General features: G+C 41.8%; 1 protein-coding gene across 1 annotated transcript in view; it reads right to left on the bottom strand.

Annotated features, from left to right (window-relative positions):
• Positions 1 to 497: 497 nt before the first annotated feature.
• The window catches only part of CTDSP1 (CTD small phosphatase 1), a 37,078-nt gene continuing 21,946 nt past the window's right edge, over positions 498 to 15,629 (bottom strand). The window contains exons 3-7 of the mRNA XM_089520379.1: positions 14,602 to 14,703; positions 11,809 to 11,865; positions 8,816 to 8,908; positions 7,321 to 7,506; positions 498 to 5,868 (exon numbers count right to left, since the gene is read on the bottom strand). Coding sequence (XP_089376505.1) covers positions 5,740 to 5,868; positions 7,321 to 7,506; positions 8,816 to 8,908; positions 11,809 to 11,865; positions 14,602 to 14,703 — 567 coding nt within the window. The 3' untranslated portion in view covers positions 498 to 5,739. The remainder of the gene's footprint in view (positions 5,869 to 7,320; positions 7,507 to 8,815; positions 8,909 to 11,808; positions 11,866 to 14,601; positions 14,704 to 15,629) is intronic.

Raw genomic sequence — 15,629 nt, 5'->3', positions numbered from 1 at the left:
GGTTCCTCACCTCTATGCTTTAGTGTTGGCTCATAATGAAAGTGACCCAACTATTCATTCCTTTCCTTATCTTTTTCTAGCTGTATAATCTTTCTTTGAGGTGGGGAAATTACACACAGTATTGCAGACACATCACGTTTATATACACATTTTGGGTAAAACTGGTGGTTTTATTTTCAATCCCTTTTGTAATTCTGGGGTTTTGCTGTGAAGCACATGAAGCTGTTTTCAGTGATCTTCAGACAATGACCCTAAGATTTTTCATAGCTAAACACAACCTACCAGGCCCTATGTACATGTCCGTAGTTCTTCAGAGAGCTCCTAATGTTTAAACAGGACAAACAGTTGATCAATGAGGTGTGTGAGCAAATGTGTGTAGCCCTGATGTTTGTAGAAGCATTAGATAAATTATCTTACCTGTTTTGAATTTCTTCTTATCCATTATCAACACTGCAACAACCATTAATGCATTATGCTACACAAAAAGTCAGAGACACTTCTTACAGGTTTGTAATTTTTTTTCTTTAAAGATTATTTTTACAGTTTAAATCACATGAGAAGGCACTTTTAATCTGTGATTATCTCCCCCCCTCCATAGTTAAAGATCAGCTTGTAGTCAAGAAATACACAGCAGGTGCTTCTACAGATGCCAGAGGGGAACAAATCCTTCTCCATATACAACTGCTGGAGAGAAATTAGGCATAACAAACTAGAAAATTGGGTTTGTGGTACAAAAACTTTCAGCTCTTTCAAAATTGGCACTGCGATGGTTATCAGCACTTACCTTCCCAATAATGTGCTGAGTTTTTCATTCAATACTATGTAAGAAATCACAGAATCACAGAAGAAACTCCAAGGGCCATCCATAGTCCAACATCCTGCCATGTACAATCAAAGCATCTCTGACAGATGGCCATCCTGTCTCTGTTTAAAAATCTCCAAAGAAGGAGACTCCTACACCCTCCATTGTCCAATGGCTCTTACTGTCAGGAAGTTCTTCCTAATATTGAGGTGGAATCTATTTTAATTAAAATTAAAATTAATTAAAATTTGGTCACTAGCCCTGAATGTGCACTCTTTTCCCCACTAAGATTTTTTTTAAATGAAAGATCAAGGAGGGCATTTTGGTAAAGACTGGAGGACAAGCTCTGAGAAAGAACTGCTCCCTTCTAAGGATGAGACTGACTTGCTATTGCTCAGCAAATATTACTCCCGAGGAAAGGATAAAGAAAGTGATTGATTGATTGGACAGAAATAGATGATACAAAATGTATAGGAAATCAGGTGGAATTTCAGATCACACAAATCAAACTGAGCTACTGCAAATATCCAGTGAGAAGGAATGGGTGGCTAGAAACAGAGAAGATGTAGAAAGATGACATAAAAGGAAAGGAAGCCTCTTTCTTTCTAAGGAGCAGTATCTGATACTCCATATCTGATGCAGATGAAAAAAAAAAGACAAATCAAAATATGGAAGGAAGGTTTCAAGATGTCTCACTGTTAACATTTGGTAAACTATAACCTATTCACACTAAGACTAGAGAACATGACATGGAACACTTCATTCCTTCCCCCCAGTGCATATATGAGGCATAGGGTTTGGGGTAACAACAGGCATTTGGTAAAGGGAAGTATGCCCACCCTCCAATAGTGGTGTCAACTCAGAAAACAAAATAATTTCAATGATATTTCCTTGTATACCAGGAATAATGGCAACCAACCACACCAAAAAATATAAATCCATCTCCCAGGAACATTGTTAAAAATACAGCTATGTAACCCCATTCCACTGGTTTCTCCTACCCCATTTTTCCTAAAATATATACACATTATACATTATTTATAATATTTAACATATTCTGCACCCAGTCAGAATTTGGGCATTTGTGCATCCTGTGTGTGTGTGTTTTAAAAAAATACTCCTTCAAATAAAAGGTATGTCTGGAGGAACCTAAAAAACAGAGCAATTTGTTTGTAGCTGTAGAATGAATTACCCGTGATTCCCAACTAGTATGGAAAGGGCTTCCCTGTGCTGGTGGGATGGAGCAATCACTGAATGTTCAGTGCAGCAAACCAACAGTTAATTCTTACACCATGATATAGAACATCTATTTCAGATGGCACAAACCTGGTCAAATTTAGCTACTTCAATGGAAAATGCTGTGTAGGTGTAGATGGGTGTTTCTACCATAACTGAAATGCAGACAGATTACCAAGGCAAAAAAAGCAAGAGATTAATTTAGAGCAATCCAATGTATTTTTTTCTCAGAGATAAGTCTGAAAAATTTGCTAACAGGTAAATGTGCACAGGACTCTACTCTAATCCCTTCCCCACAAATGGTAACTCTGTCAGTCTGCTGATGTAAAAACAATTAAGAATCAGTCTTTAAAGTGCCACAAGAATCTCTAATTTGAATTTGACACTGATATTGATTGGATTAAAAAATATTATGGAGTGACCAAGCAATTATTTATCCCTGTGTTGTATTAACATGCTTTTACCCTTACTTGCAATCCATTTCTACATTGGTCTATGACTTTAAAAAAAAGCTGTTTGAAACTGCATATTTTAATTGTATCTTGATACTGTTTAAACTGCTAAGAACTCTGTGACAGCAGAGAAAGGCAAAATCCAGTGGAAACTATGCTGTAGTCCTACACATTAGTTCAGAAGGTTAAGATCAGATAATTTCATCTACGAATTTGGAATTTAAATTCCTCAAGCATTCCTAAGAGTGACTATGGATTATTCCATATAGCACTATCAATAAATGCCATAAATATGCCAGCCACAGGGGTAGGGTTGGAGAAGAGAGATTGGAGAAGTATTTTAAAAGTCTCTTTACTTTCTCTTGGTTATTTTTCCTTTTTTCTCTCTCTTTCTCTTCATTGATGGTTCGAATTTGAAATGGGAAGGGATTCAGGAGGGTTTTTTCTTTTAGAGCAATGCTGTTTTTATTATTCCATTCAAAAATATTTTAAAAAACACAGTATTTTAACAGCTCTTAAAAGAATCATTTAAAAAGAATCATGAGTCATCTTTAGTTATTATCAAAAGATGACATGAACTTTGATGAATTTAAAAAACCAGACACTATACATTCATGAAGGACAGATCCAGCAGTAGCTGTGGGAGAGTTTAACCCCATATAAAGGAGTTTTCTAAATATCCTCTCCTCATAAGAGACATAGAGCATGGTTCTAAATGGACCTGTGTGGTTAAGTTAGGTCTGGCAGCCATGAGGTACTTCAACTATTCCTGACTCACTGCAATAGTAGATTAGTAAGGTTTAAGTGTTACATTGTTCTGTGTCACAAAAAACTCAGTTACTCCCAGGCAGCAAGATTCAACGTGGCCCCTTTTTTGCTCTGCATCCACCAGCCACTGAACAAACCTCTGCTGAGAGCCAATGGTTGTCCCATCCTCAAAACATTCGAACCTGACATGGGCTAAGGCTCTATAAAGATCTGTGGCATCACATATGTTTAACAAAAAAGTCAAGAACAATAGTAAAAGGCACAAGGACTTCTCAGTTTTTTTTAAACCCAGAGAAGAGACATTGTAAGGCAAATTCAAGGTGTTTAAGGTGCCATTAGAGAGAAACCCAAGGCAAAATCCATATTTTGTAGACGTGATTGGGTAGAAGAACAAGACAGTTCCACTCTGGCTCACAACAATGTTAAGTGGGAGGTGGGGAAGAAACTTGGCTAACCAGGTGAACAGCCATCTTGATTTTAACTGTAAAAATCACTTTTGGGAGCCTGAAGTGGTTGGAATATTATCAAAACAGAGTCCCCATCTGCCAGCACACTCCCACACTGCATTCATCCTCTCTCAGTGACACAAAGAGGTCCACCACCTTTTAAAAAGGCACACTTTCCCCACATATCCCATAAGTCCAGGATTTTAACTATAACCCATAAGCAACAGTTGCTTTTCAGGTTCTGGATCCAACCCAGGCAGGATGATGGTGGGGTTTAAAGGCACAACAGCAGAATAGAAAAACCTACATAGGCAGAGGAAGAGACGATCCTGCCTCCCCTATACAGCTTCCTCTTCCTGTCCAGCCCTGCAGACACATGATTTCTGGTCATACTTGTTGGGAGGGCAGTTAAGAAAGCTGAAGAAAATATCTCAGAGCAAAGAGAGGATGGAGTAGGAGAAATTAAAGACTGCAATTGAAGATGGAAATTCGAATGCGAATCTGTCGGTACTGCAGAGCAATATCACTGGCCATTCTTTTAAGAATTTATTTCAGATCAAATCTGGTTGTTCCAGATTTGGATCAGGCAATATGTGGCCCTCCGGATGCTGCTAGACATCTATCAGCTTTATCCAGCACAGATTATGTTGACTTTGCTGTTCATGAGAACTGTTGTCATACAATATCTGGAGGATGACCAGTTGCCTAGTGCAGTTCTAGATGCTAACATCACAACACTACTGACTTTCCTCTCAGCCATCTTCAAGCCTGCCTGAAACCACCTCAAGTAGGCTTGATGGGACCATCTTATTTCCCTTATCCCCAACCTATCACTCAAGTAGTGTTTGCTATCACAAATTATCTGCTCCTTCTCTGACCAATCACAGAGCCTCCAGTTAGCTGGAAAGCTGAGATTGAGCTGTGGATGGGCTCTAGGGTGTTCTAACCATTAGACTGATCACTCCCCCACTACTGAAGGCACTATCTGATCCCAAATTGGCAAACTGACAGGCCTAATTTTATCTTGCTTCTTGGTGAAAAATGAATCCTCCCTGCCTTCTCCTGCCAAAACTTGTCCTGTGTTCTGTTGGTGATTGAAAACCAAGTAAAATGTCAGATTTCCCACCCTGGTCCTCATTTGAGAATGTTTATGAGAACTTCCCCCATGAAAGCAAATATTTAAAGGAGGAACAACACATTTAACCTATCCCAAAAGAGATAACTTATTTATAATGGCTGTACACAGCATTACAGCCGCTACAAATAAGCTGTCCACACTATAAGAGACATATGGCCATCAAAATTCAGGCCAAACCAACAGGGGAGAGTTTTTATGAAACAGAAACATAGTCTCCATTATAAGTGCAGCTAAATCCCTCTAAACATTCAAGCCTCTTTCACTACATCTTTTTTAGCCCTTTGCTCATTGAATGAGTTCTGCCATCTCCAACTTCTCTCTAACTGTAATCTTCCCAGTCAGTCTGTGACCACCACCAATAACATGGCAGAGGCAACTATAGCTCCTACCTTTCAAGAAATCTAGGACAACACCTATAAAGATGCATGGAGGAGAAGGGAGTATTTATGAGATGTAGTGGGTTTCTTTCACTGGTCTTTGTGCACCATCCCCAACATGTGGAATGGGGAATAAGGCAGAGTTCTGATTTTCACCTTGGTTGGATGGGGAAAGGACCACTTTTTTGGTCCCACTTGATACAAAGGGGGAAAATTGGGCTGAGGTCCTGGTCCCCACAGCCAATAATACAAAGGAGACAAACCATTGAAACACTGCCTTGAGGAGTTTTCCTCTTGGGGATTCAAGGTAACACTCAGAGACTGAGGGCCTGTCCTGGAGCCCCATGCGAACAAGTGCTCTCTGCTGTCCCCTACAGGGTTTCCTGTGCACCCCACTGCTTGTTGAGGCTGCCAGGGGGTAGGCTGGGGGGGGAGCAGGCTGTCCTGCTCAACAGAAGGAAGCAGCGGAGATGGGCATACACCCTTCACCCCCTGCCCAAAGCCCCTCCCCCTGCAGCCACTAGCTGCTAGTCCGGTGCTGCTTTAGCACTGTATACACATCATCCACTTTGCTGAGTCTCTCAAAGAATGGCAACAGATCAAGAAGCTCCGTGTCAGCCATGTTGTCAAACCACGAAGCCACAGGCACCTGTGAGGATGGAAAAAAGGAAGAGGTAAGAAGGCTGATGGCTGTGTGCAGTTAAGATATGGCTACCACTGATGTCACTTCTAAGTGATTGCTATTAAAAGGTGGCTAAGAAGCAAGGAGACTTGTCTATAAGCAACTGCCTCTCTTACCAACAGCTTCTTTATAAACTAGAGTTCCAATGCAGAGATGGATGCATTTTCCTGTCTAAAGAAGCTTTGTATATCAGCACCATGTGAAGGATCTCTGTAAAACAATGTTCTAGCTTGAAGGAATCCTAGGGCCAAATCAGATAGCGAGAGTGGCAGATCTGTACAGTGATCCAACTTTATCATGTAGAATAGAGGGGGGGGGGGAAGGGGGGAATCCCTGACTTTTCCTGATAATCTGTCACTCCCTAAAATACTTTTGCCCTTCAATAATCCCTCCAGAAACAATCTAAACTGGGAAAGATACATTTAGGAATAGGGGTAACCAGGAGGAAAGCAGTGAACATGGAGAGTTACTTCATTCATACCTCTCCTGTCTTGCACCATGCTTAGGGTGAGGTAACCTAGATAGTTCTGTCCTTCTTTGATTATTTTTATCCCTGGAGGTAAATTAGGCTGATAATCAGTGACTTTGACCCAATGACACCTAGCAAGCATGTGACAATGGAGATCTGAACCTGGACTTCTCTAATCCTAAAAAAACTACCAAAGAATCAAGATTCACTGCCTTGGAAGACAGAGGTGGCCCTTCTGAAAAGAAAAATGAGGACCGATAAAGTCTTCTGAGGTCTGGTAAAAGATGGGGTGCTGCTCTAAAATCTGAGGTAGTTGCCTGCCCCTGCTGTAAGAATTTTTCTCAATCACATAGAAAGGGGAGTTGTATGCCCATGGTTTCAAGTCAAGAAACAGCCTATGTCTGTGCTCCCCACATTTGTGGATTTCAAGAATGCAGTGATGGGGCAGGTCCAATAAGCATGCTCCTGTATGCTTTCCATTCACACAGCCATGAACCCTATGAGGAAAAATGCCTGAACAGGGCTAAAGTGTCCTCACTGTTCTGAGTCACACCTAAATTCAGCACTGGTTGTTCCTCACTCTGTGTTCCACAATCTGTGTAGAAAACATTGCAAACTCACATAAAGGCATCTCCAGAGCTGCTCAGAGTATCAGCCAGCCATACCAGCCAGCCAGCCAACCAACAAACCTCCTTACCAAGAAGGCAGCTGCAGGGCAATACAAAATGAAAAGTTCTTTCACAGTATGGAAATCACAGCTTTCCCTCAGATAACCTGTGCCAGATAGAGAGCTGTCCTGCCTTTGCTCTGTTCTCAAATCTCATCTTTTCCCACCTCATTCAGCTAGGCGTGCATGCAGCTTTGCATAATCAAGTGGAGACAGTGAACCTCCCAAATTGCCACCTCCATCTATGCACCCCATAGAAATTAGGCACTCTGCTGCTACTTACAGCATTATCAGGGTGGAAGACATAGGAAGCAGGGGAATTGTCCACAATAATGATACGCGTCATGTCCCGTCCAAGGCGGCTGAGGTCTTTGACGTAGTTCCCACGGTGGAAGACACAAGACTCACGGAAGAGACGGGCCCGAAAAGCCCCCCACTTATCCAGCAGGTCAGCCACAGGATCTGCATACTGGGTGTGGGATAAAAAGTGTGGTGGTGAATGTGAGACAGAAATAAACCTGACTACACTCAACAAATGTATTGTGAATAGAGTGGGGCAGTGCGGTTTGCATTGTTCCTCCTTTTCCCTCCACATGTCTGATATTCCCTTAGTTTCTCTCATCCCAGTAGATAAGGGTACTTCTTCCCAGGATGGATGGCCATCTGTAGGGGATGCTTTGACTGAGATTTCCTGCATGGCAGGGGGTTGGACTGGATGGCCCTTATGGTCTCTTCCAACTCTACAATTCTATGATTCTATGCTTTTTGTTACTCAGAGAGGAGACCAAAGTCCAAGAAGGGAGGAGGCCAACAAGCAAGTGCAGGTAAGGGAATGATTTACCTTTTACTAATCAAGCTGAGAAAATAGCTGAAATAATGCAGTTTGACACCATTTTACCTGCCATGGTTCAATGCTATGGAATCCTGGGATTTATAGTTTGTTGTGGCACCAGTGGTGCAGATGCAGCCAATGGCTTCCTTACAACTAACATCAAAACAGGTTGTCTGCCTCCTGAAGATGTCATCATCCAGCCCCACTCTTGGCTGGGCAGTTAAAGCTTTTCTACTAACACTGGCAGCAGAGGTGGTTAGATTTCAGGCTTTTTGGGTCTGCTTCTTCCTACAGTCCCAACCAGAGCCATAATGTCAGCCTAGGAACTTGTTTTCAGCACTAGGTTTTGTTGAGCTCCTGGTCCTTTCACAGAAATGTTCACTGGTGCTTGTCACAAAGCCCTCTTCATTTCAGACCTCTTAATTTAGGTGGGGAAAGTTGTTTTGCTGCTGTTGCCTTTGGGAGTGAGATGCTCTTTCTGAACTGTTGTAAATGACCTAGAGCTTAGCAGATTAGTAGATCCAGAGTAGTGGTGAATAGTGGGATAATGAATATAATGGGGGGAGGGGGCTAGACTGAAATTTAAAGGAATGATCCAAGATGCTGAACCATAGCCCGCAAATAGATTGAACAGCTTGGGTGGTTTCTCTACAGTTTGGGCTGAAGCCTACAGTCGGTTCACAGTCCCACTAATATGGAAGCCACCTTCCACCACAGGGTAAGGGGTGCAGGGAGTTGGGTTTCTGGGTCCTATTCTGAGTTCTGAGTGTGGCTATCAATTCAAAAACGAAGGTGTGCAAATGCACAGGGAACCCAGATTCTTTGCCATTTGCCCCTCGCCAGCATAGCCTGCTATTTCTTCCTAGTGCCTCAGCTTGCTCAGAAAGAGTTTCCCACTATCTTGATCACCACTACTCAAAGAAAAAGAAGGGGAGGAGTATCTTACCTTTGCTAGGCTAGCAGTGAAGAGCACACATTCAAAGAGCTCACCCATCCGTCGTAGGAATTCATCCACGTGGGGTCGCTTTAGTACATACACCTGGGGAGATGGAGGGAGAGTATGGAGAGAAGGTAATGGAGGGCACAGCTAGTCATGCTAGCAAGTCCAACCATAGGCCAGTCCACATCCCATTTGGATTACTGTAATATCCTCTATGTAGGGCTGTCTTCAGAAATTGTCAGGAAACTTCAGAAGGTCCAACATGCTGTGGCCAAGCTGCTGGCCAGGGCTGGTTATGTGGAACATATAATTCCTTTGTTGAAACAGAATAATTCAAAATTCTGGTTATGACATCTTAAAGTCCTATGTGGCTTGGGTCCAGACTACCTGTAAGATATCTCTTATCTCCTGTTACAAGAATGCCTATAAACATATAGAGAACCTGCATGGTATAGTGGTTTGATAGTTGGACTATGACTCTGGAGACCAGAGTTCAATTCTCTGCTCAAATCTAACTCCCCTCCCCACTACCACCCAAGTACAAAACAGACAAACAAGAGAAACAGTAGCTTCCAACTTGCCATAATACGTTTATATGTTCAGATTTTAAGAAACTCAGTGGAAGACATTTTATCAGTCCCACCATTGGGAGAGAGGATGATCACTAGCTGCTCCCAGGCTGTAGAGCTTCCTCACATGGGAGGTTTGGTTGGCCCCCTCACCACTCACTTCCTGCCAGCAGGCAAATACCCTTTTGTTCAGGTAGACCTTTGATTCTTGACTCACAGGGTAGAAGGATATTTTATTGTGGTGTGCTGTGCCTTTTAAAATTATGTTTAAATGTATTTTAAACTGTTTTAACTGTATGCTGTTAATTAATTTATTTGTTTGTTTGTTTGTTTCAAAACTTTTTATAAGAATATTTTAGCTGTCATCTGTTTTAATTTGATGTAAGTTGCCTTGGATCCTGTGTCGGAAGAAATATGGGATATAAATAATTCAATCAAATAAATAAAATCCTACCCTCTTGCCCAGAAGAGTTTGGCTCCAAGGCATCATGTTGTGCTGCTCCCTTCTTAGATGGGGTGAAACTAAATACAGGGGGAAATCCCTCTCTGATGTGGCAGCAAAGGCTAGCTGGTAGAAAAAGTTGCTCAGGGAACCAAAGATATCCAAAGATGTCTTTTATTTGGTAAGCCTGTTTATCTACCTAGACTACTAATGGGAAATCTGTGGCTCATGGCGCCATTTCATGTGGCTTTCTGTCTCTCTGCTTCTTTCAAATCCTTGCCAAGTTGGATCCAGTCATTCAGATACTGTCCCTTTTTTAGGGAATGCATATGTGAGAGAGGGGTAGAGAAGATTGTTTGTTCCCACTAACACCATTTCCAGAGTTTTAGGCAGAATATTTTCTTACCTTTTACTACCATTACGATTAATTCAAAAATTAATTTGTGGATCTATTTAGTAAACATTCCAAAAACAATTTGTAACATTAACTGTTGAAGAATAAATTTAAATGATAAAAAGTGGCTCAAATTCCCTTCCAAAGGAAACAAATTAAACTAAGGTGAAATGTGAATCATTGCTCATACTATTAAAACAATTAAAATATAATTTTAATTATTTTAAAAGGTAAAATATTATGGATATGAAATGAAACCCAAGCTTTGAAGATCATTCTCTTCACTTTGGTCTCCAACCTTGCTTACTGCTGCTGTGCATCCCCTGATGAAAAGAATAATCAGAAATACTCAAAAAATGGTCAAAAACCATGTTTCTCAAGTGTCAGGAAATAAGGAGAATCCTAGAAAGATGAGAATCTTCATAGTTCAGGACTTATTCTGCACAAAGTATACACTTGGTCTTCTTGCACAGAGAGCCCTGTCCAGAAATGCTTTTTTCTGCCAACAACCATCTGTGAATTTTTTGAAGAATACATCCCCAACTCCAGCCTTTTCTGCTCAGAAAATATTTCTGCACTGTTTCCTGTACATAAGATGCTATTTGCTATGCTAAAAACCACAAACTAACAATTTGCTGTTTGTAAACAGAAATACTTTGAGATTCTCACACAAATCTCTACTAGAGATTGCAATACTGTACTGTAAAACATGTACTAAACTCTCATTATCCTGTCTATGAATTTGACAAACATCAGAGGCGTTTCAGAGCTGCCGGCAGTGGGAGGACATGATTTTTAAAAAGGACAATACAAAACTGATCAAATACCAGATTTCTGTGTTGGAAAATAGGCTGATAACAGGAATAAGCTACTGAAGAAAAATAGGGAGATCAAGAACTAATACAAGGTGAACTAATGTTGCAAAAGATTTTTTGGGATTCATAGTTCAGATTGCTTGTAAGTGCTGCTTGCTAACTATAATAATCTACAGTCTCACTCATCCCAAGGGAGAGTGCTTTAAAGCTAGTTTTCCTATAATATGCTATTTCCACCAATTACACTGTGGCTGACTCATAGGCAAGGCCCCCTTGGTTTAAAAGATCAGAGAGGAAGAGATTCCTCTCCTTTACACATTTCAATAGGAGGCAGTCCATATGCCATGTGAGACACTGCAACTCCTGAGATATGAAATGGCATGGCTGGGCTGCGACATCCTGGAGCCCATGCGAGGAATGTGAGAAACCATGCTCAGTTGGTCAAGCTCCTCTTCAGCACAACCATTCCGACAGATGCCACAGGCTGCCTCCAAGGCCAAGTAATCGAGAACAGGCTGACTGCAGTACCCACAGCCTATCCTGGATTACTTGAAAATGGCCACAGCCCTGTTAAGCAGGTACTGGAAAGTTCAACTTCACCTTCAGCAACAACTGATGCCAGCTTGTGTTTAGGTGGAATCATTCCCATCCCCTGGAGCACTACATTCCAGGGCTACAACATCCTGTGGCAATTCAACCACCAGCAGCTCAGGAGAGCATTTCCAAACCCACAGGCAAAAACCTCTGTTCCCATTATGCCCATCCTCATGATTCCATACCTGGTGCATGACCCCATCGATCTCCACGGGAATGATGAAATCTGCATTGTTCACTGGCTGGGGAAGAGACACAAAAAGAGTCATTCAGTCAGAGCTCAAGAGAGTTCTGCTTTTCCCACCTGCCTCGACTGCCATCACTAATCTTCACGTAGCTGGGCTACGTTGGCATCAGCTTCATCAGGTTTCTGGGAAGAGACACCCTTTTAGACGACAGCTCCCAGAATCCCCCATCCAGCAAGATCATGCAAGCTACAGGATTCTGGGAGTTATCGTTCAAAGTGATAGGTTTTCCAGGTCCTGGAACAAGGCTGGCTCCAGATCTCTGCCTTGCATAAAAGTAAGCCATGCCTGCACTTCACCCCACTCTATGCCAGGGTCCCAATCATGCTAGCTGATCTAGCTCACACACCCTTGGCAAAAGGAACTGTCCAAAGCTGAATCCTTTCTTGTAGAATTGTAGATCAAGCCTCTCTGTGCAGCTATAAAAAAGTGCTAATGGCAACTGAGATATCACAGCAGCTGAAACAGGAGCGTATAATCTGGGCAGCTATTTCTGGGCAGAATACAGTGGGCCCTTGGTATCTGCTGAGGTTTGGTTTCAGGATGCCCTGTGGATAGAAAAATCTGGGGATGCTCAAGTCCTATTAAATAAAATGGCGTAACAAAATGGTTCCCTTATATAAAATGGCAACATTTAGGTTTGCTTTTTGGAATTTATATATATTTTAAATATTTTTAAGCCATCGATGCTTGAATCCATGGATAAAAAAAATTGTGGATGCAGAAGGCTGTACTGTATAATGGAGCCTTTTAGTTTTGCCCAGATAAACTTAATTTCATGAGTCAGTCCTTAGCAGAAAAAAGCAGGGAGGGCCTTCTAAAAAAAAATCCTTTTTCAAACTCTAGGCCAGGAGAGAACCAATAGTGAATTAGCCAGGGAGTCAAGTCGGACCACAACTCTGGATTCCATTCCCAAATCTAGAAGGAAGGATTTTTGGGTTTAGTCATTAAAAAAGGTGAAAATGTAAGAGCCTATCTATCTATCTATCTATCTATCTATCTATCTATCTATCTATCTAGTCTATTAATATATAGATATATAAGCCTATCTATAGAAATCAGGATTGTTTTCTACAGGAATCAACGAAATGCTCCCATGGGAAACCATGATGTAGGATATGTCCTCCAACTGATGTTCTCCAGAAAGTACTCCATAGCTGAAATGATGAGGATGGAACTGAGAGCTGTCTGTGCAAGATACTGCCTTTATTGAATTCAGGCATAGAATAATTTGGCTCTGCAGATGTTGATGGACTGCATGTCCCTGCATCCCTAACTAGCATAGCCAATGGTAAACAATACTGGGGGTTGCAGTCCAAGATCTGAGGGACTGCATGATTCCTACACCTAATGTATTTATTGTACTAGTAAGCCATCCCTTAAATCTAATTTCTCTGGACAATGAACGGAAGGATATAGAATAGGTCTTTTTCCCAACTCTAAGATTTTGAGACCAGCCCCATTTATATGCTCAGTGGGTCAGCCTTCCCTAACCCAGTACTCTCCAAATACTCTGGACTACAACTCCCATCAGGCCCAGTCAGCATGATCAATGGTCAGGAATTATAGAGCTTCCAAACATCTGGAGGGTAGGAGGTTGAGGAAATCTGTAATAAGTAATGAAGAAGAATGGCTACTCCCCTGCTCCCATTTTTGTGAGCAAATCTAATAATTATTATGAAAATCAAATAAACCAAAAGATACTGCAGCCAACATCATCTTCAGGAAACTGTACCTTAAAGTTAGGCTAGAAATGCCCTGGAGGGCTGGCATGGTCAAGACACTGCAGTTTACCTTTCCCAGCTGCTGCCAATTAATTTGCTTATTATTCTGCTGGGGTTTCACTTCCTTTTCTGCTTTTTAAAAAACAGGTCTCCTGCCAGAAAACCCTACCAGGTTCTTAAAATGAGCATGCTGAAATCTAATAGATGGGAAGAAGATGGCGGTTCTCTTTCTCCAGCAACTGTCACCGAGCTGGACTCTTTGATACTCTTTATCAATTGTCATTCCCAATGCTAATTAATCTGAGCTATTTATTTTCAGGCCACCAGAATCATGCATTGACAGGAAAAGCTTTTTGAGGATGAGATGGCTGCAGCTAGGATTAACCCAATACATTCTGATGCCTGAGATGGCCTTCTTTATCAATGCCCTTCTCACCAAGTCAAGATGCACAATACTCAAGGATACTGGAACCTATGACAGAAAATTATCTCTCTCTCTCTCTCTCTCTGGAGGACCAACATTCAGTAAACAATAAATTAATGTAATTCGCTGACCTTTCACAACCCTTAAAATCAGCTGCCTAAGGCAGCCCACCCTAACGCCACCTAACAGTAGGGCCAGCCCTGCTTGAAGTCTAATTTGAAAGGAAGATTGGAGGGAAGATTTAGGAACTCCTCACCTTTAAGGACCAAGGGAGGACAGTCGTAGAGAATAGAGGTCAGAGGAGAGCACCCAAAATCCATGATTATTGCACAGAAAAAGAAGCTACAGTTCCCCAGATACTGCTGGCCTCCCACTTCTCAGCATGGCCAATATCAGGGACAATGGGAATTGGAATCTGCCAACAAGCTGAGAAATGCTGGCATTGTGGAAAGGTGGGACATAATTCTTTTACAAATAACCAGAAAACAAAGGGCCTACCTATCTCAAGCAAGTAGTGGGGGAGGGGGACAGCAAATGCGCATGTACTCACATATGTATTAAAGGATGTTTGAGGAATGGACTGACCTTAAAAGAGCTATGTACCAATGTCTCATCTAAGTCAATGACGACACAGATTTTGCTGGCATCTTGAGGCTTGATTTCTGGCAGTAGGTACTTGACGGTGGCCTGCAGAGAGACATATGCATAAGAGGGAAGGCAGTGTGACTGACTGCATAGCAATGAGATGAGGGAAACAGGAGCTGGTTTGAAGCACTTCAGAGTTTCACAACAAAGTTCTAGCAGTGCTTCTCTCAACCCACATGGCAGCTGAGGTCATTGGTTCTCTCCTTGTGGTGATCCTGGAAGCCAGATGCACTCTCTCCTTTGAGTCTCTGCCAACCCAAAGTTTTTACTTGGTATGGGGTGATGCTATGGCTCTCATCAGTTAATAATCAGTTAATAATCACTCCCATCAGTTAATAATAATAATCAGTCTATGGAGCACTGATTAGGTAGCAAGTAATTTCCAAGCTGAAAAGATTTGTGATAAGAATATATGTTTCATTCTCTATCCTGCGATGGAGGTAGGGATGGAGAGTGGCTGGGATGGGATGGATCACATTGGAAAGTAAGGGGAGGAGAAGGCAGGAGAATCTGCTCAGTCATGTGCCATGAAGCCTGTTGTACCTTGTGAGAGTTTGAGAACCTTGGAGCAACAAAACACAGGCACTTGTTGTTCTATCCTGGGTCACCAGAGGGCATCAGCGACAAGGATCAAGCTGCTTTAAAATCCACTTAACTTTGACTACCAGCTTAAAATGAGTCGGTAGCTCAGCAGCTGTGGGTGATTTAAGGCTCTAGTCATCTCCCTGACTTGGTCAGCAGCCTCAACTAACCAAGAACCATGTGAACTTTGAAAGTAGTACCACTATTGATTATTAGAAGGGATATCATCTTCTGCCAGGTAACCATCTGTAGACATCAAGAAAAGTATTTTGCCCAATAACAGGATATTAGAAATACCCAAGCAAGGTTCTGGAAAGGTATTTGGCAAGTCAGGAGTGGGTGGGAAGAAATGCTTTAAAACTGGAGAATTGGGTGGTGGTAACATT

Source organism: Sceloporus occidentalis, unplaced genomic scaffold, assembly GCF_023333645.1.
Source record: "Sceloporus occidentalis isolate IW3139 unplaced genomic scaffold, rSceOcc1.0.p SCAF_4, whole genome shotgun sequence".
Classification (NCBI taxonomy): Eukaryota; Metazoa; Chordata; class Lepidosauria; order Squamata; family Phrynosomatidae; genus Sceloporus; species Sceloporus occidentalis.
This window is presented reverse-complemented; position numbering and strand designations above follow the sequence as displayed.